General features: G+C 38.8%; 1 protein-coding gene across 1 annotated transcript in view; it reads left to right on the forward strand.

The window, feature by feature from the left end:
• LOC310999082 (dystrophin-like) overlaps nt 1-22632 on the forward strand; it is a gene marked incomplete at its 3' end in the record, with an annotated part of 346130 nt that overhangs the window by 222177 nt on the left and 101321 nt on the right. The window contains exons 16-20 of the mRNA XM_083989398.1: nt 4525-4626; nt 7673-7780; nt 10009-10188; nt 15527-15696; nt 19259-19382. Coding sequence (XP_083845524.1) covers nt 4525-4626; nt 7673-7780; nt 10009-10188; nt 15527-15696; nt 19259-19382 — 684 coding nt within the window. The remainder of the gene's footprint in view (nt 1-4524; nt 4627-7672; nt 7781-10008; nt 10189-15526; nt 15697-19258; nt 19383-22632) is intronic.

Here is a 22632-nt window from a genome sequence, read left to right on the forward strand (position 1 = left end):
TTTATAAATGTATTGTTGGAGTCATAGATGGATAGAATGCACATGAATGAAATATGTGTCATTTTATACAGATATAAGAAGAATCCAACAACATTCACAAATGTATTTCTGATGCACACACTACAACGGAGTATCAGGGCCACATTGATGAATAAAAAATCACAAACTTCGAGAATAAAGTCGTAAATTTACGACTTTATTCTCGTAATGTTATGACTTTTTTTCTCGTAGGAAATGTACAACTTTATTCTTGTAAATTTATAAGTCTGTGTTTTTTTTCTCAATGTGGCCCTAATACTATATTTAAAGGAAATCCACAAATATATGTATTTAACAATATTTATATACATGAATACAGTGGCGGCTGGTGGTCAAATTAGTTGGGTGGGCTAATAAATAAATTATACCCATTATATGGTTAACACAGCTAAAAGTTAGGGTTGTCCCATCTCACAAAAGTATAGCAACTAGGCCTACACACTGCATTAAGTAGAAGGGTCTAGTCCAAAAAAAAAACAAAAAAACAAAACTTAACCTGGTTATCTCACACATACACACACAGTCTCTCTCTCTCTCTCTCTCTCTCTCTCTCTCTCACGCACGCACGCACGCACGCACACACACAAACACCTACACACACACAAACACCTACACACACACACACACACACGTACGCACGCACACACACACCCGACGATATTGCTCAATTAAAAAAAAAAAAAAAAGACGATATGCAGCTCATATCGACGGCCTTTCTGGTCAGTTATCGCCATGTCATTTAAGTCTGGTGCTCCCGGTGAGTTTAGAAACTAGATTCTCCACTTCGTTCAGGTTAGCAAAGACAGTTTAGGGCAGTAAAGTAGGCTAATGCTGCCTGTGATGCTAGCGCCTAGCGCCGCTGTTTCTGTCTTCTCCCTCTCACAACAACACAACTTGTCCTCGGTCTGAAAACAGCGGTGTTGGGCTAAATGAAATTAGCCCCAATGACAAGTAAACCAAGGGGGCGGGACATTACGCCTGTCAATCATTAACCCAGCGCCAGCCTGCTGCTGATTGGTCAGAACCGCTCGGCCTGTGGGCTGAATGAAATTAGCCCCAACAGTCGGTCAATGGCGAGGGCGGGACATGGCACCTGTCAATCATCCACAGTCGGAAAATGAATGAGAGCAGACTCGGTGAGCTGGGGCTGATTAAAATTAGCCCATTTAGAGATATCCTGTGTTTTTCTTGAAACTATTTAATATTGTTGCCAGTTCCGATTTTACTAAGACTTAGAACAATCTTTTGTATGTTATTTAGAGAATATAATATAGGCTATATATAATATTTTTTCCTCATCTTTTGTTGTGTAATGCAGGGAGGGCTTAGCCCCACTAGCCCATTGATACCAGCCGTCACTGCATGAATATACATAAAGTGAATTGAATCTGCCTTTAGTTTGTGAATGTTTATGTAATTGTAATGAATTATCTGCAGCCAATCAAATGTGTCCTTCCTTTCAGCCAATCGTAATTGCTGAACAACTCATAAGAAGGGAGGAGCTAGCTAAACATGTTAAATGTTTCCAAAATCTAATCTTATTTTGAAATTCCTGAGTGATGAGTAACTGCTGAAATTTCACATTTCATGTGTAGCTAAGATACTTAATGTTTCACTTTTATTTTTGTGGCGTTTTATAATGAAATTTTTATTTAAAATGAATTAGCAATAGCAATTAGCAAAAAATGAGAGGGTAATTGGATGTGAGTGAAACTCCTTCTTTCCTTGGGGATTGAAGGTTTAAGGAGCTGTAGATAAAAGTAAGCCCTTCACATATTGTTGTGTGGCGTGGAAATTATAATCCCATCTGAAATCCTTAAAAAGATAGTTTCTCATTTGACTTTTTTTAATCTTTTGAGGTTTAATCGCTTCCCATGGAGCTGTTTATTACTAAATACAAGATAAGAGAGATAAATAGACGAGTAGGAACATTGTGTGCCGGTGTGTAAATATGCAAAAAGAAGGCGCCGTCCCTGGTTTTCTTCATGCTGCTGAACTGTCACTTGATTAATTACAAGCTATTCATCTTAAGATTAACCTGCTGAGCCTCTCCTTCTACATCAGCCTTTTACTCACTCACTTTCTTTCCTTTTGCATCTCATTGTCTTTTCATTTCCTCCGCTCCCTCGCGCCCCTCGCCCTCGTCACCCTGTCACCGTGATGACATTGTTCAGGGGACAGACGCTCTGGGGGTTTTGTCTTTGCCATTCAAATTGGAGTTGAAGAGTTAACAGCTAGCTGCCAATACACTGCAGTCAGGGAAAATGAACGGCATTGTACTGTATGTGTTCCAAGTGCAGCGTCACTGTGTATGTGGGCTGCAAGAACATACAATAGCAAATATGAACAAAGGGCAGGCATAAGTATTTTCATGCCTTGAGTTAATCTTTATCTTAAAATTATCTGGAAATTCCTCTTATTCTTTGTATAATTACTTGTGCTCTAGAAATAACTTAATCTTAACCTACCCTGACTTAACTAAATGAATCCTAACTTAGCTTAGCTTAATTTATTGTAATTTACCTAAACTTTTCCTAATTCATCTTAACATAACATAACTTATCTTAACTTCACTTATCCCAACGTAACTTAACTTTTCCTAACTTAGCTTAAAATAACTTAACTTATCTTAACTTCACTTATCCCAACGTAACTTAACTTTTCCTAACTTAGCTTATTAACATAACTTATCTTATCTTAACTTCACTTATCCCAACGTAACTTAACTTTTCCTAACTTAGCTTATTAACATAACTTATCTTATCTTAACTTCACTTATCCCAACGTAACTTAACTTTTCCTAACTTAGCTTAACATAACTTATCTTATCTTAACTTCACTTATCCCAACATAACTTAACTTTTCCTAACTTAGCTTAACTTAGCTTAACATAACTTATCTTATCTTAACTTCACTTATCCCAACGTAACTTAACTTTTCCTGACTTAGCTTAACTTAGCTTAACATAACTTAACTTATCTTAACTTCACTTATCCCAACGTAACTTAACTTTTCCTAACTTAGCTTAACATAACTTATCTTAACTTCACTTATCCCAACGTAACTTAACTTTTCCTGACTTAGCTTAACTTAGCTTAACATAACTTAACTTATCTTAACTTCACTTATCCCAACGTAACTTAACTTTTCCTAACTTAGCTTAACATAACTTAACTTATCTTAACTTCACTTATCCCATCGTAACTTAACTTTTCCTAACTTAGCTTAACATAACTTATCTTAACTTCACTTATCCCAACGTAACTTAACTTTTCCTAACTTAGCTTAACATAACTTATCTTATCTTAACTTTACTTCACTTATCCTAACTTAAAGGAATAGTTCACCAAAAAATGAAATTCACCCTCATGCTGATGAATACACCGGAGTAGTTTTTTATTCCTCAAAGTGCATCTGGAGACCCGGGAGGCCGGTTCATAGTCCAATGAAATCCTTATATGAGTGTAATAGCGCCCGACACAAAAACGTCCATGAAACTACACAAAAACCCTCTAATATTCCTCCACACTGCTCGTCCACTGCAATCCAAGTGTCCTGAAGGGAGATAGTCCAGAGTTTACTGGAAACTACGTAATTTAGAACATTTTTACAGCCTGAACAGTCCTGTGTTGAATTTGCTAGGAGCACGTTCACACGATTCATCCTGCCCCGACACAAAAAGGTCCATAAAACTACGCAAAAACCATCTAATATTCCTCCTTACTGCAATGCCGGACCGTTGAGGCTGTAAAAATGTCCTAAATGAGGTAGTTTCCAGTAAACTCTGGACTATCTCCCTTCAGGACACTTGGATTGCAGCGGACGAGCAGTGTGGAGGAATATTAAATGGTTTTTGTGTAGTTTTATGGACGTTTTTGTGTCGGGCGCTATTACTCTCATATAAAGTTTTTGTTGCACTACAAACCCGGGTCTCCAGATGCACTTTGAGGAATAAAAAACTACTCTAGAGTATTCATCAGCATGAGGGGGAGTCATAATGACTGAATTTCATTTTTTGGTGAACTATTCCTTTAACTTCACTTATCCTAACTTAGCTTAACTTAACTTATTTTATCCAGACATAACTAAACCTGATGTAACCTACAGTAACTTAACTTAACTTAGAAATACAATTAGATTAGATTATACTTTATTTTTGGTAGCTCAATTCCTAACTCGTCCTGTCTATGTGTTAAATCGTCCTTCAGTAGGAGAATAAACCCAATGCACGCATGACAACTCCTCCACTTACTGGTGTGTGTGTGTGTGTGTGTGTGTGGAAGAGAGGACGAAGAATCCAACTGCATTTTTGGCAGCTGAAAAAATGAGACTGTAAAGTGAACATGTGAATCCATTAGTCTTTGAGTCATCTTGATAGAACTCTTTAAATCCCTAAAGGGAAATATTTCAAAAGGATTTTTTGTGCTAATGCAGACTTTAATGGATGATTTGTCTTTGTGTGTGTGTGTGTGTGTGTGGACGCAGGTGCTTGGTGATCGCTGGGCAGCCATTTGTAGATGGACAGAAGAACGCTGGATTCTGCTGCAGGAGATTTTACTGAAATGGCAGCACTTCACTAATGAACAGGTATGTGTGTGCGTGTGTGTGTGTGTGTCTAAGGCTGCATATATAGGCTACAGTAATATATGCAGCATACATATGAGTTCAGATCATCCTCATCATTTTAGCTCCTACTTTTTTGGCTTAAAGAGTATACATGTTTAAGCTGAAACAGGATCAAATCTGATGTATAATTAAAGTCTAGTATAGTAATGTACAACAATAAATGATTTATGCAAAGTTGTGATGAGGATCAGTCCACGCTATGAGATAATAACACAACGTTACCACACAGAGTTGTTTTAGAGGTAAATTCATGCAAAACCGCTGATGCACGTTGCCTTCAGGGACAGTTTTTCATCAAGCAGTTTCTGTATTTCCCTCTAAAACAACTCTGTGTGGTAACGTTGTGTTATTATCTCATAGTGTGGTGAATGTGCAGCTCACAACTTGTCCACCAGAGCGTTGTGGAGTTGTTGGATTGTGTATTTGATGAGTTTGATGATGAGGGAAACCAAGAAATCCCATAATGAGCCTCCGTAGCGTAGCTCTGAGCAGCTCACGGCTCTGCTCCGCCGTTCTAAAAACAGCTTGCACCGACAAATAAACGTAACAAACCTACTGCTATGACTATAGGGATTATGGCAATGGGCCAATTTGCCAAAATGTTGAATTATCCCTTTAATATAGTCTACACTTGCAAACCCTACATAATGTCCAGTACTGTCGGGTCATCAGTGGTCCAACTGTCTTTGTGCAAGAAATCGAACCCACTGATCGCTCTTCTCTTCCATCAGTTAGTGTGTGTGTGTGTGAACGCCTGAGAGTGGCGTGCGTCGTTAAGACTGGGAAAGTGCTATATGAGTGCAGACCATTTACTTTGGTTTATGGCCTAATACTTAAAAGAAACCAATGACAGGTCCCGCCAGCCTCAGCTATACTTTGTATTAAGAGCTAATTAGCGAGGGGGAAAATCGTCAATCAGACTTTAGACACACACACACACACACACACAAAATGCTAAGCTGATGCCGAGTATTTCTCTGCATTTTCTGCATGTTGTAGATTTTGTTCTCGTGATCTCATATATACATTCAAACATATAGATTGGCTTTTTTTACAGTGTAGTTGGACTTTTTTGCTTTCATGACCTGGGATTGTTCTAAATTTCACCAATAATCAGCCAATTATACTTTTTTTTTTTCGTGTCTCGCCTCACTCCCGAGTCCATGACCAGCAGATAGACACCATCCTTTCGACTGTGCATGCAGTAACAAGGGAGATAGAGCCGTATCGCCGTAATTAGCTTAGCTCAAACACTGGAAGTGTATAGGTAGTGTTAGCCTGCCTCCTACCTAAAGTCGCTAATTAGCTTAGCTCAAACACTGGAAGTGTATAGGTAGTGTTAGCCTGCCTCCTACCTAAAGTCGCTAATTAGCTTAGCTCAAACACTGGAAGTGTATAGGTAGTGTTAGCCTGCCTCCTACCTAAAGTCGCTAATTAGCTTAGCTCAAACACTGGAAGTGTATAGGTAGTGTTAGCCTGCCTCCACCTAAAGTCGCTAATTAGCTTAGCTCAAACACTGGAAGTGTATAGGTAGTGTTAGCCTGCCTCCACCTAAAGTCGCTAATTAGCTTAGCTCAAACACTGGAAGTGTATGGGTAGTGTTAGCCTGCCTCCTACCTGAGCTGAAATCAGCAGTCAGAAGCTGATTTCATTTTAGCTCTAAACTCTGTAAATATATCACTTTATCCACATTTCAAACATGTTTAGGTGAGAAAGTAGCCGTTTAGATCAGCAGTGTGTCGTTAATTTGTCTAAATACCAGCTGTTTACTATTTTGTTCGGACGAATTCGGCGCTACTCAAGCTAGCCGTTGTGACCAACGCACTTCCAGTTACTTTCACAAAATAAAACACCCATTGCCCTTTACATACAGAAAACCATGACGATAGAATTTGTGCTTTTACTTTGAAATAGGAAGCTAACCTACCCTCGATGTAGCTAGCTTGAACCAAAATAAAGCGTCTTTGCTTGAACCCTCCGTTTTGACCGATCTGGTCCCGTTAGCGGCATTTGACCGCTCAAGATGCCTTACCGGAGAGTTTTGTAGCTCTGAGACCAAGATCGGTCCGTTTAGAGTTGCTGAAGAGTTTCTCTGATGACTTTAGGTGGAGGCAGGCTAACACTACCCATACACTTCCAGTGTTTGAGCTAAGCTAATTAGTGACTTTAGGTGGAGGCAGGCTAACACTACCTATACACTTCCAGTGTTTGAGCTAAGCTAATTACGGCGATACGGCTCTATCTCCATGGTTACTGCACACACAGTGGAAAGGATGGTGTCTATCTGCTGGTCATGGACTCGGGAGTGAGGCAAGACACGAAAAAAAAAATGTTGGCATATCCCTTTAAATCTTGGCCCGAACCCAGCCAAATAATTAAAAAAATTATAATAATCATTGGTGCATTTCACAATAAACAACACACAGTACAAACAACAGGAAGATAAACTTATTCAATTTTGACATATTCCACTGTTGGATAGATATACTGTATATGATTAGATTCTATTAGGACTTTTATAGGAGGAACTCATCTTATTTTGTTTGTCCTTGTGTTATTTTTAGCCACAGCAGACCTTGTAAAAAGGGGAAATTAAATGTGTCACCATATCCAATTTGCTCATGTTCTGTGATTAATAATTGAGGAAGCCCAAAATCACACCATCAGCTTACACACGATTAGCCGATCATCTTTAATTAAAAGCTCCAAAATGAGATTTGCATTACTCCCCTCTGGGCCGTAGTCGCTGGGTTTATTGTTTGATTTGTTAAATAGAGGTTTTTAACGCTCCAACATTAGAATAATACACATTTATTAACAGTGTATATACATTTCATCTGTGATTAATCAGTTAGAGATTGTGTGTTATAATGATGGATCGCTGCCTTCAGTGGCTCCTGGATATCCACAAGGAGCAGATTTCATTTAATTTGATTATTCAAATCATCAGAAAATACATAATTCAATTTTAGCAGACTCATTTCCTGTCTTGTGTTTCTCTCCTCAGTGTTTGTTCGACTCGTGGCTGACGCAGAAGGAGGAGCTGGTGAGCTCCATCAAAACCTCCAGCCTCAAGGACCCGACCGAGACGGTGGCGTGCGTCCGCCGCCTCGCCGTGAGCGCCGCGCATCGCTTTCATTCATTTATTTATTTATTTTAATTTATTTTGTTATTCACATTTTAATTTTACAACATATAACAAAAATATTACGTACACACACACACACACACACAACACAAAGACATTCACCAGGAATTACAGACTATTACATATTTCAATGTACTTAGAAAACCATTGTGCCAACATTTCCCCAGTGGGCTTAAGTTTCTGTCTATACACAAGGAGTCATATACATACAGTATACTGGCTATTACAGTCTCTCTAAAGGTGCATTCCTCTCACTTAAATGGTTTTTATAAGTATCCAGGGTCCATCTAGACCCTCTCTATACAGTTCATGTAGTACTGAGGCTGCACGTTCCATCATTATTAAAGCAGAAGTAAGCGATCCGGTGGTTTTGGCTAATGCTGCGTTCCAGGCAGGCTTTAGAAACCGTAAATTACAGCTTCAAGTCACAACTTACGACTTTGTAGCGTTCCAGGCAACCCACTCGTGTTTCTCCGACCTGTTTTACCTGTGAAAGTCACTATAACGGCCACTCGTAACTTCTGACCCGTGAACTCGTACCAGATCAAACTGGTACCACTTCACAGGTCGGAAAAACACGAGTTACAGGCTGCCTTGAACGCACCATAACAGTCCTCGTCGCTACGTCACCACATTCACGGCGTCCCTTGGCTGCACACACAGCCCTTTATGCCGTTCTCTCTCCTCATTGGATAAAGGTTGTAGGATACGATAAAAGTTTTCTCCTGGGCTCAGAGCAGAGCAGAGTGACTGACAGACCCGTGTTTCAGACCAAACACTCTATAGAAGTGATTGCTGTCGGAAGATACAACTATTTAAGACTTAGATTAACACAAAAATATCGCTTACTTCTGCTTTACTTCGACAACTTCTTTAAGCCAGTTGTTCAAACAAAAACAATTGGGTTTCCGAACCTTCCAATTCATTAATATGATCGTCTTTACAGAGAGAAAAGCAAGTGTTACTAGTCGCTGCTTTGTATCAGATCCTACACCGTCCAACAAACACACCTCAGGGTAAATTACACACCATCCTCCACAATTAAATGTAGACAATCTCTCCCACAACATGTGCATTAAGGATCCTTTCTTCCCACATCCATGCCAACATAAATCTTTGCACGTTGTATTATGGAGTTCCATTGTTCACTTGGTAGGTGCTCTCCGAGATCGTGTTCCCATTGTTGGTAACCGTCGCTTTCATTTAGCACAGACGAGACGCGCACATCGCACATCCGCAAACACAACACAGATCTGAGGGGTTTTTTGTTTTAACAGGACACGAATGCACAAGAGAACTAAACAGACGGGTCACCTCACCGGGGATGAAACGGTCCAGTCGTGTCGGCATCAGTCACTTCTCAGTTCTCTGTGTGAAGGGTTATTTTATTTCCCTGATGTTCTCCAGAGGAAAGAGAAACACACAGAGAAGCTGCAGAGAACAAGAAACGATCAAGTCAAGTCCAGATCAGTCTCAGTCCATCTGATCCTCAAAGGAAATTAAAACCCTGAGTCGCCCGTCCACAGAATTGTCCTTTTTTATGTTAATATCCATATAACTGTTCCACCAGGGCTTATAGATCTTATCTATGCAGACACATAAATCACAGGAAATCAAAAGAAATGTAAATGTTGTTAAATTTGTTAAAGGAATAAGACAAGTAAAAAAAAAATATATATATATATTTATTATTTATTAGATTTCTTTTTTTATTTGGTTCCAATTTTTATTAAATTAAAAAGAAAGTAACCTAAAAAAGAAAAGTCATAATAATAATAAATAAATTGTATTAAAGAGCGCTTTTCACCTGAAGAACAAGTCTAAAAGTGCTTACAATAAAAAAATTGAAATAAAATAGAAGGAAAAAAAAGGACAAGGACATTCTAAAAGACCAGGACTTCAGGGATTCATTCATTCGAAATTAAAATATAATTTTAATAAATATTCATTAACAAATTAAAATACATTGCAGTTCATTTTAATTTTAATGTAATTGATATGAAAGCAGAAGCTCAGAATGACAATAAAAAAGAACTTTGAAAATAATTATTGCTTTTTTTAGGAATAATTAAAGAATTTAATTGACCTGAGTGTTTTTTATTTGAAACCCAGCACCGACTGTTTTTGAATCCAATGTGACTGAACTGAACATATGTTGTGTTGTGTGTGTGTGTGTGTGTGTCTCTCTGGTCCAGGCGGTGAAGGCCGAGCTGGAGCTGAAGCGTCCCACCATGGACAAGCTTTGCTCCATGAGTCAGGACCTTCTGTCCAGCCTGAAGAACAAGGAGGTGGCCAGTAAACTGGAGAACAGACTGGACAGCTTCGCCCAGCGCTGGGACCGACTGGTCCAGAGTCTGGAGCTCAGCAGCTCTCAGGTAGCTACAACACACACACACACACATACAGGTGGTGCCCTTCTTTTAAAGTAAAGAAAACCCCACATTTGTCACTGAAATAACTTGAAATTGATAAAAGTAAAGGACCAAAGGATGTTCTCCCAGAAGCTTTTTGATCCAAAACTTGAGCTTTGTGATTCAAAACTGAAGCTTTTTAATACAAAACTGGAGCTTTTTGATCCAAAACTGAAGCTTTTTAATACAAAACTGGAGCTTTTTGATCCAAAACTGAAGCTTTTTGATCCAAAACTTGAGCTTTGTGATTCAAAACTGGAACTTTTTAATACAAAACTGAAACTTTTTAATACAAAACTGAAGCGTTTTGATCCAAAACTGAAGCTTTTTGGAAAGTCTTATCCGTCCATCATACACAGATGCAAAAATGAAGCATACAAAGAAAAGAACACTGTAGCCTACCTACTGTGAAACATGGATCAGACTCGGTCTGAGTCGCAGGTCAGAGGTCAGAGGTCCTCCAACAGGACACACGGCTAAAAACACTCAATCTTATGTTGTTATCAGTTTGCACAGATAATTGTATTACAAAAGGAGTATATTGGTATTGTTAGTTTGAAATGATTTTTGTTGAGGGAGCAGCAGAGATGTTCAAAACTTTGGGTGAAAAGGATTAAAAATGTTGGAGTTCAGGTTGCTGTGGAAGAGATCGGTGCTCAAAGACCAAAGACTTTTCATTATCACTTTACCCCACAACACAATCACACACTGTTCTCTCATCTCCTTCTATAATTACACAACTCCTTCCTTATCTTTGTTTCTCTGTTGTCATCTTTGTGCTTTTAAAACCGTCATGTACTGACAAGCGATGAGATAAAGACGAGTGCTTGTGTGGCGTTCTCATTGGCCGATGAAACACCAGAGCTTCACAAGGAATGAATTACGGAATCTTCTTATATTTCAGATTTTCAAAGGGGCCTTAAAGTGGATTTTTACACTCAAAAGGGTAAACTAAAACATAAACAATCAACTTAACATCCAGATAATGACCTTGGACATGCTAGTTGGTGAGCTTTGTTAGTCCTCAAAGTCTGGAAAAGTAAGCAAGTAGGAGTATTTTCCAAAAAATATAAAACTTTTTATGATTACCTTAGAGGCTCAATAAGCGCAGAGGTGCCCTTTAAATGTACCACAGTAGCCTTGAGGCCTACAAAGGGAGGTCAGGTTCAACTAAGTGGGCAAAGGAATCAGATTATGATTAAAAAACGGATATTATGTTATTAATAGTCCACTGAGAAATATTCTTTGATGGAACTCATCACATTAATGCTGTACATGACTCTTATTTCAATTCATTCTTTGATTCACTTTGTTAAAAACAACAGGGGGCGGCTGGATTACCGAAACTTTATTTATGGGTTTTCAACAAACGATTAGTAAATGTACACGTGTCACCTTTTCAGACGGGCTCAGTGCATCCGGTCCATTGTAATTCTAGTACTGTTTGTGCACCTTTAATGGACAAACAAAAAAACAACACATTTTTATGTAAATGATGCCTGCCAGGAGCTTTCATATTCAGTATACCTTAACTGAACCTTGTCTTTTCACTTTCAACAGAATATGACTCATTGTTCAAGTGGTAAAAATACATACTTAATCTCAACTTTGTTTTTTTTTCTTTAAGATAAGAAATAAGATAAAAGATACGATATCATATAAAAAGATAAGATATAATACAATAAGATACAATACAATAAGATACAATTCGACACGCTACAATATGATACGATAAGATACAATACAATAAGAAACAATACGATAAAATACAATACGATAAGATACAGTTCGACACGATACAATATGATACGATACAATACGATAAAATACAATACGATAAGATACAGTTCGACACGATACAATATGATACGATACAATACAATAAGATACAATACGATAAAATACAATAAGATAAGATACAATACGATAAGATACAATATGATACGATACGATATAATACGATACGATAAGATACAATACGATAAGATATAATACGATAAGATACAGTTCGACATGATACAATATGATACGATACAATATGATACGATACGATAAGATACAATACGATAAGATACAATATGATACGATACAATATGATACGATACGATAAGATACAATACGATAAGATACAATATGATACAATATGATACGATACAATAAGATACAATATGATAAGATACAATATGATAAGATACAATACGATACGATACAATACGATAAGATACAATACGATAAGATACAATATGATCGGTAAGATACAATATGATACGATACAATATGATACGATACAATACGATAAGATACAATACGATAAGATACAATATGATAAGATACAATACGATACGATACACTACGATAAGATACAATATGATACAATACGATAAGATACAATACGATAAGATACAATATGATAAGATACAATACGATATGATACACTACGATAAGATACAATATGATACGATACGATAAGATACAATACGATAAGATACAATATGATACGATACAATATGATACGATACGATAAGATACGATACGATAAGATACAATACGATAAGATACAATATGATACGATACGATACGATACACTACGATAAGATACAATATGATAAGATACAATACGATAAGATACAATATGATACGATACAATACGATAAGATACAATATGATACGATACAATACGATAAGATACAATATGATACGATACAATACAATAAGATACAATATGATACGATACAATATGATACGATACAATACGATAAGATACAATACGATAAGATACAATATGATACGATACAATATGATACGATACAATACGATAAGATACAATACGATAAGATACAATATGATACGATACAATATGATACGATACAATACGATAAGATACAATACGATAAGATACAATATGATACGATACGATACGATACACTACGATAAGATACAATATGATAAGATACAATACGATAAGATACAATATGATACGATACAATACGATAAGATACAATATGATACGATACAATATGATACGATACAATACGATAAGATACAATACGATAAGATACAATATGATAAGATACAATACGATACGATACACTACGATAAGATACAATATGATACGATACGATAAGATACAATACGATAAGATACAATATGATAAGATACAATACGATATGATACACTACGATAAGATACAATATGATACGATACGATAAGATATAATACGATAAGATACACTACGATAAGATACAATATGATAAGATACAATACGATAAGATACAATATGATACGATACAATATGATACGATACAATACGATAAGATACAATACGATAAGATACAATATGATAAGATACAATACGATACGATACACTACGATAAGATACAATATGATACGATACGATAAGATACAATATGATAAGATACAATACGATATGATACACTACGATAAGATACAATATGATACGATACGATAAGATATAATACGATAAGATACAGTTCGACATGATACAATATGATAAGATACAATATGATACGATACGATAAGATACAATACGATAAGATACAATATGATACGATACAATATGATACGATACGATAAGATACAATACGATAAGATACAATATGATACGATACAATAAGATACAATACGATAAGATACAATATGATAAGATACAATACGATACGATACAATACGATAAGATACAATACGATAAGATACAATATGATACGATACAATGTGATACGATACAATACGATAAGATACAATATGATAAGATACAATACGATAAGATACAATATGATACGATACAATACGATAAGATACAATATGATAAGATACAATACGATACGATACAAAACGATAAGATACAATACGATAAGATACAATATGATACGATACAATATGATAAGATACAATACGATAAGATACAATATGATAAGATACAATACGATAAGATACAATATGATACGATACAATACGATAAGATACAATATGATACGATACAATATGATACGATACAATACGATAAGATACAATACGATAAGATACAATATGATAAGATACAATACGATACGATACACTACGATACGATACAATATGATACGATACGATAAGATACAATACGATAAGATACAATATGATAAGATACAATACGATATGATACACTACAATAAGATACAATATGATACAATACGATAAGATACAATATGATACGATACAATATGATACGATACGATAAGATACAATACGATAAGATACAATATGATACGATACAATATGATACGATACAATACGATAAGATACAATATGATAAGATACGATACGATACGATAAGATACAATATGATAAGATACGATACGATACACTACGATAAGATACAATATGATACGATACGATAAGATACAATACGATAAGATACAATATGATACGATACAATATGATACGATACGATACTCTACGATAAGATACAATATGATACGATACGATAAGATACAATACGATAAGATACAATATGATACGATACAATACGATAAGATACAATATGATACGATACGATAAGATACAATACGATAAGATACAATATGATACGATACGATAAGATACAATACGATAAGATACAATATGATACGATACAATACGATAAGATACAATACGATAAGATACAATATGATACGATACAATATGATACGATATAATACGATACGATACAATATGATACGATATGATATGATGCGATATGATACGATACGATACAATATAATACGATAAGATACAGTTCGACACGATACAATATGATACGATACAATACAATAAGATGCAATACGATACGATAATATACAATATGATATGTTACAATACAATAAGATACAATACGATACGATAATATACAATATGATACGTTACAATACAATAAAATACAATACGATAATATAAAATATGATAAAATAAGATACATTACAATACAATAATATACAATAATCCTATATTCATCCTATGATGGGGAAATTGTCAGTATTGCAGTAGCAGACATCAGTGAAAACAGAGTTAAATATAACTCATATCTGTGATTCTTCAGCGGTAAAATAGTTCATTGTGAATTTGTGCTGGTGATGAATGGTAGAAGGAGGTCCTACTGAGAATTTTTTTTTTTTTTTAAGTGGGGCCCACTTCAGTATTTATTCCCAGGGGGCCATGGTTTCCTAGCAACGGCCCTGGGATGTAGTATTTTCATGAGATGTGTTGACTGGACTTACCCCTGTGCAGTTTGGTCTAATTTTTGGTTTGTTTGTCTTTTGTCCATGTAAAGGTGTCGTCTGCCGTCAGCGTGACCCAGCAGTCCGAGCTGACCCATTCCGTCACGGCGACCGTTACCAAGGTGACGACGAGGGAGAAGGTGTCCGCTCTGCGCCAAGCCAGGGAGTCTCCGCCGCCCCAGAAGAAGAGACAAGTGGTGGTGGACTCGGAGCTCAGGAAAAGGTGGATGTTTATTGGTGCACTGAGGACTGCTGCTCTGCTTTCAATCATCATTACTTTCATTTATTTACATTATTACGTTTTTTTTTCTAACTTGTGTCAAATGTTTAGTTACATGCACCCCCCGTTTCTGCTGTCGTATCTCAGCAGGTAGGTAATAAAACACCGCAGATACTGCTAACGAGTATCTGTGGGGATAATAGAGGCTAGCCTGAAATTGCACCTTTGATAGTCGTAAGCAGTAGCAGCAGCTAGATAGTAGTAGCAAGTAGTTAAAGTGACACGCCAACATTTTTTTTTCGTGTCTTGCCTCACTCCCGAGTCCATGACCAGCAGATAGACACCATCCTTTCCACTGTGCGTGCAGTAACAAGGGAGATAGAGCCGTATCGCCGTAATTAGCTTAGCTCAAACACTGGAAGTGTATGGGTAGTGTTAGCCTGCCTCCTACCTGAGCTGAAATCAGCAGTCAGAAGCTGATTTCATGTTAGCTCTAAACTCTGTAAATATATCACTTTATCAACATTTCAAACATGTTTAGGTGAGAAAGTAGCCGTTTAGATCAGCAGTGTGTCGTTAATTTGTCTAAATACCAGCTGTTTACTATTTTGTTCGGACGAATTTGGCGCTACTCAAGCTAGCTGTTGTGACCAACGCACTTCCGGTTACTTTCACAAAATAAAACACCTGTTGCCCTTTACATACAGAAAACCATGACGATAGAATTTGTGCTTTTACTTTGAAATAGGAAGCTAACCTACCCTCGATGTAGCTAGCTTGAACCAAAATAAAGCGTCTTTGCTTGAACCCTCCGTTTTGACCGATCTTGTCCCGTTAGCGGCATTTGACCGCTCAAGATGCCTTACCGGAGAGTTTTGTAGCTCTGAGACCAAGATCGGTCCCTTTAGAGTTGCTGAAGAGTTTCTCTGATGACTTTAGGTGGAGGCAGGCTAACACTACCCATACACTTCCAGTGTTTGAGCTAAGCTAATTAGCGACTTTAGGTGGAGGCAGGCTAACACTACCCATACACTTCCAGTGTTTGAGCTAAGCTAATTACGGGCGATACGGCTCTATCTCCCTTGTTACTGCACGCACAGTGGAAAGGATGGTGTCTATCTGCTGGTCATGGACTCGGGAGTGAGGCAAGACGCAAAACATTTTTTTTTGGCGTATCCCTTTAAGCAAGCCTTACGCATGTTATTAATGCAGTGGTGGAAAGTAACTCAAGATTTCCTCAAGCATTGTACTGAGGTTCCATGTTGTAGCCTATTTTTTGGGAAATTTTCTTTTTATTCCAAAAAGGCAAATAGTTTCATTTCCATGACTTGTTGCCAATAGCATACTATCAGTAAATCACCCAAATACTTATATAATAGTAACATCAAATGCATTCTTCATATGTTTGTTTGTGGCTCTCCTCCCAGTGAGTCCGAATAACATGGCAACTTCCAGAACATTTAAAAGTGAAGGTAAAAAGTGAAAGTGAAAGTGTTCCATTAGACCCACATAGTCTCCAACAAGCATCACCTCTACCCTGATATTGTTTCTGGTTGGGTGTAGTATTAATTAAATATTCGATCATTGAAAAAACAGTCAGCCAATTAGAAGAGAAAGTTTGTCCCACAACCTGTGGAGGCGTACAACGATACTGAGATGATTTTTCTTGTAGATATCAACACTTCACAGGCAAAGTGTAAAATATGAGACCTTAAAGTCAGCGATGAAGATTTTCTATTTATATATTTCTGCAGGTTATTCCACACCCTCGATATTTCTACGTCTTCAAGTTGTCCAGATATTGAGAGTGCAATATCTCAAAGATGGATTGCTTAGATTTTCAAGGGTCAATGTGACCACACAAAACACGCTAATAAATTGCGACCAGACTGGTTGGCGGAGGTAAACAAGCACAAAGGTGATAATTCTAGTTCCACCTGGGATTTATTTGTGGCTGATATTTATTAGTTCAGCTTTTAGCAACTCATAACAGCGGATGATAGAATCTGTGAGCTGGCAAACATTGATGTAAACAGCACAGGTCTCTAATACGTCATGATGTCAGACCACTGGGATGCACACACTCAATGTTAATATAACTTTTATTGGTTTAGAAGACAGTTCCCCAGGGAACCTTGAACACATTTCCACATTTTTGTATCAAAGGATCTGAGTACTTTACCCACCACTGTTATGTTTATTTTTAGTCACATTTACATTAGAATATTCCTTTTCCCTAGTTGTAAATTCACATTTAACTTGAATGTAAATTAGTATAATTTGTGTAAATGATTTAAATTGTTGGGTGCGTGAAACCACTCCCCACTCAATTCAAGGTTCTGATTGGCCTTGAGCTGAATGAGGTAATGTAACTTAACACACTTGATGGGTTAGGGTGGATTTAAAGTGATACAACAACATTTTTTTTTCATGTCTTGCCTCACTCCCGAATCCATGACCAGCAGATAGACACCATCCTTTCCACTGTGCGTGCAGTAACAAGGGAGATAGAGCCGTATCGCCGTAATTAGCTTAGCTCAAACACTGGAAGTGTATGGGTAGTGTTAGCCTGCCTCCACCTAAAGTCGCTAATTAGCTTAGCTCAAACACTGGAAGTGTATGGGTAGTGTTAGCCTGCCTCCACCTAAAGTCGCTAATTAGCTTAGCTCAAACACTGGAAGTGTATGGGTAGTGTTAGCCTGCCTCCTACCTGAGCTGAAATCAGCAGTCAGAAGCTGATTTCATTTTAGCTCTAAACTCTGTAAATATATCACTTTATCAACATTTCAAACATGTTTAGGTGAGAAAGTAGCCGTTTAGATCAGCAGTGTGTCGTTAATTTGTCTAAATACCAGCTGTTTACTATTTTGTTCGGACGAATTCGGCGCTATTCAAGCTAGCCGTTGTGACCAACGCACTTCCGGTTACTTTCACAAAATAAAACACCCGTTGCCCTTTACATACAGAAAACCATGACGATAGAATTTGTGCTTTTACTTTGAAACAGGAAGCTAACCTACCCTCGATGTAGCTAGCTTGAACCAAAATAAAGCGTCTTTGCTTGAACCCTCCGTTTTGACCGATCTGGTCCCGTTAGCGGCATTTGACCGCTCAAGATGCCTTACCGGAGAGTTTTGTAGCTCTGAGACGAAGATCGGTCCGTTTAGAGTTGCTGAAGAGTTTCTCTGATGACTTTAGGTGGAGGCAGGCTAACACTACCCATACACTTCCAGTGTTTGAGCTAAGCTAATTACGGCGATACGGCTCTATCTCCCTTGTTACTGCACGCACAGTGGAAAGGATGGTGTCTATCTGCTGGTCATGGACTCGAGAGCGGGGCAAGACACGAAAAAAAAATGTTGGCATATCCCTTTGAGTTGGAGTTGATGTGAATACACGTCGGGGAAGAATACTAAATGTGACTTTGGATGTCATCAAGTGACATTCAATGAAAATGAAGTAAATAAGAGTTAAGGGTATTATGAAAGATGCGGTCTTGTTTTTTTATAGTCTGTGCTTCACAGTTTCAGCAGACTGAGTAACACTGCCGTGTGTGTGTCATCAGATTCGATGTGGACTTCACTGAGGTTCACAGCTACATGACCCGTGGTGAAGCGCTCCTGCAGAGCCCTGAATTCTCTGTGTCCCGCAAGGATGGCAGCATTAAAGAGCTGCACGACAAAGTTCAGGTACAACATCAGTGTGCATGTGGCCTGTGTGTGTGTGTGTGTGTGTGTGTGTGTGTGTGTGTGTGTGTGAGAGAGAAACCATAATCTGCTGGGATGCTGAAGTGCCAAGGTCCCATTACACAGTTGGGTCAGAAATGAATTTTACCTTCCATATAGCAATCATACCAGTGAGGACAGTCACAACTGTTATTATGCAAACAGGACGACAGTGATGTGGCTCAGCAGAAGCATGAGATGCACTGAAGGGTCCATAATGAGTGTGTTTACATAGTTTTATACAGCAGCTACTGGTGAATGTCATCTAAAAGAGAAAACTTACCAGATGACAACAGAAGGGGAACAACAATAAAGACGAGCATCCTAGAAAAACAAAAACAGAAGCTGCTGTAGCCCTTCAGCTAACTAGTCAGTGCTCATTTGGCTAGCTGTTCATTTACTATTATGAAGATGAAACGTTAGAAAACATGTGTAACCTATGTGTTCATTATGACGAATGCTAGCCCAATATTTACCCTCGTTTAGCTGTTAGCATATGAAATGACACAGAAAGAATGAAAAAATTGTCTTTCACATGACTTAAAGCAACTACAAAGAACTTTTAGGTGGATAAGCAAATGTCTCTCATTCCTGCTAGAGGTCATGGGAAATTCAGTCTTCGTTCTGGCAAAACACTACCGCTTTTGTCCACAGGGGTCGCCAAAATCAACACATAATGAAAGTTCTTTGTAGACGCTTTAAATGTTTGGGAAACACAATTGGGAAATACACTTAGGCTATTCAGTTTCAGTCTCTGGTGTTATTCTCTTTCTAGCCAAATGAGCGCTAACTAATTTGCGCTCATTTAGCTAGGTATTGGCAGAGACTAATACTGACACAGTGTCGTATGTTGTTGCAAGTGGGCCAGCAGAGATAGAGTATAGTCAGTGTTTGTTATGATGTGTGTTTGTGTCCACCTAAGGAATGTTAATAGAATAGAATAGAATAAACTTTAATGTCCCACAGGGGAAATTTGTTGTAGTAAAAAAGCTGCCAAAGTTGACATTGTTTGAGATGTCCTTGTTATGAGAACTTGACATAATTTTTAAAGTTTGTCCATTAGGTCTGCTATGACAGTTTAAATTGTCTTTATGTCAAGTTGTCAGAACAAAAACATCTCAAACAATGTCAACTTTGCATCAAAAGTGACATAACTTACCGAATGACACTTAACCACAGCTGTCAGAAGTATTCATTGGTGGTTATGACAGTGTTATGTCAATCTGATTCATTCATTTATTGTTTATTTGTGACAGGACTTTGCATATTAATGAACATTATAAAAAATGTAAATACACCAGATTTAGCTCTGGGCTATGAATACCTATTGTGCTTCTCTGTTTGATACATTGTTGCCCCCCAAAAGTAAAGTTGCTAAATTATCAATGTAATATAAGAAATTATGTATAATATGGAATAGATTTATAGAGCATATCACACATTGTATCAACTCAGTCAGAAACTTCAGAAATAGTGGAGTCCAATGGAAGCTACAGTCAGGGCCGTTGTCTAGGGGAGAAAGGTGGTGATAACTCTAGGGGCCCAGCGCCCAGTGGGGCCCATAAAAAACCCCAGTAGTCTAATCTTTGTATGACTGATTTATTCTGCATAAGACCCTGACTAATACTCATAGTAATGCTGCATTAGCATCAAAACAAAGTAGGCTAAATAAAAAAAGATAATACATACGTAGTCTAAGAAAAAAAAAGTGGAAAAGTGAGGGGGTAGGGGCCCACTTTAGTATTCTTTCAGGGGGCCCAGAATTCCTAGCAACGGCCCTGGCTACAGTAATACTCATCCTAATACTACTTATTAAAACCACACGGGTTGATTTTCTTTTGTTTTTAATTAATGATAATTGTCTAGTTCTCCACAAGTCGTTCCTCAGGTCTGTCTGACTCACGGCCCATCACTCTGTGTCTCTCTCTACCTCCCTCTTCCTCCTCTCCCTCCTCTCCCTCCTCTTCCTCTTCTCTCTCCTCTTCCTCCTCTTCCTCCTCTCCCTCCTCTCCCTCCTCTTCCTCCTCTTCCTCCTCTCCCTCCTCTTCCTCCTCTTCCTCCTCTTCCTCCTCTCCCTCCTCTCTCTCCTCTTCCTCCTCTCCCTCCTCTCCCTCCTCTTCCTCCTCTTCCTCCTCTTCCTCCTCTCCCTCCTCTCTCTCCTCTTCCTCCTCTCCCTCCTCTCCCTCCTCTCCCTCCTCTCCCTCCTCTTCCTCCTCTTCCTCCCTCTCCCTCCTCTTCCTCCTCTCCCTCCTCTCCCTCCTCTTCCTCCTCTCCCTCCTCTCCCTCCTCTTCCTCCTCTCCCTCCTCTCCCTCCTCTCCCTCCTCTTCCTCCTCTTCCTCCTCTTCCTCCTCTCCCTCCTCTTCCTCCTCTCCCTCCTCTTCCTCCTCTTCCTCCTCTTCCTCCTCTCCCTCCTCTCCCTCCTCTCCCTCCTCCCCCTCCTCTCCCTCCTCTCCCTCCTCTCCCTCCTCTTCCTCCTCTTCCTCCTCTCCTCTCCTCTCCCTCCTCTCCCTCCTCTCCCTCCTCTCCCTCCTCTTCCTCCTCTTCCTCCTCTCCTCTCCTCTCCCTCCTCTTCCTCCTCTCCCTCCTCTTCCTCCTCTTCCTCCTCTCCTCTCCTCTCCCTCCTCTTCCTCCTCTCCCTCCTCTCCCTCCTCTTCCTCCTCTTCCTCCTCTTCCTCCTCTCCCTCCTCTCCCTCCTCTCCCTCCTCTTCCTCCTCTCCCTCCTCTTCCTCCTCTTCCTCCTCTCCCTCCTCTCCCTCTTCTCCCTCCTCTCCCTCCTCTCCCTCCTCTTCCTCCTCTTCCTCCTCTCCCTCCTCTTCCTCCTCTCCCTCCTCTCCCTCCTCTTCCTCCTCTCCCTCCTCTTCCTCCTCTCCCTCCTCTTCCTCCTCTCCCTCCTCTCCCTCCTCTCCCTCCTCTTCCTCCTCTTCCTCCTCTCCCTCCTCTTCCTCCTCTCCCTCCTCTCCCTCCTCTTCCTCCTCTCCCTCCTCTTCCTCCTCTCCCTCCTCTCCCTCCTCTCCCTCCTCTTCCTCCTCTCCCTCCTCTTCCTCCTCTTCCTCCTCTCCCTCCTCTCCCTCCTCCCCCTCCTCTCCCTCCTCTCCCTCCTCTCCCTCCTCTCCCTCCTCTTCCTCCTCTTCCTCCTCTCCCTCCTCTTCCTCCTCTTCCTCCTCTCCCTCCTCTTCCTCCTCTTCCTCCTCTTCCTCCTCTCCCTCCTCTTCC

The sequence above is a fragment of the Trachurus trachurus genome, assembly GCF_905171665.1.
Source record: "Trachurus trachurus genome assembly, chromosome: 2".
Lineage (NCBI taxonomy): Eukaryota > Metazoa > Chordata > Actinopteri > Carangiformes > Carangidae > Trachurus > Trachurus trachurus.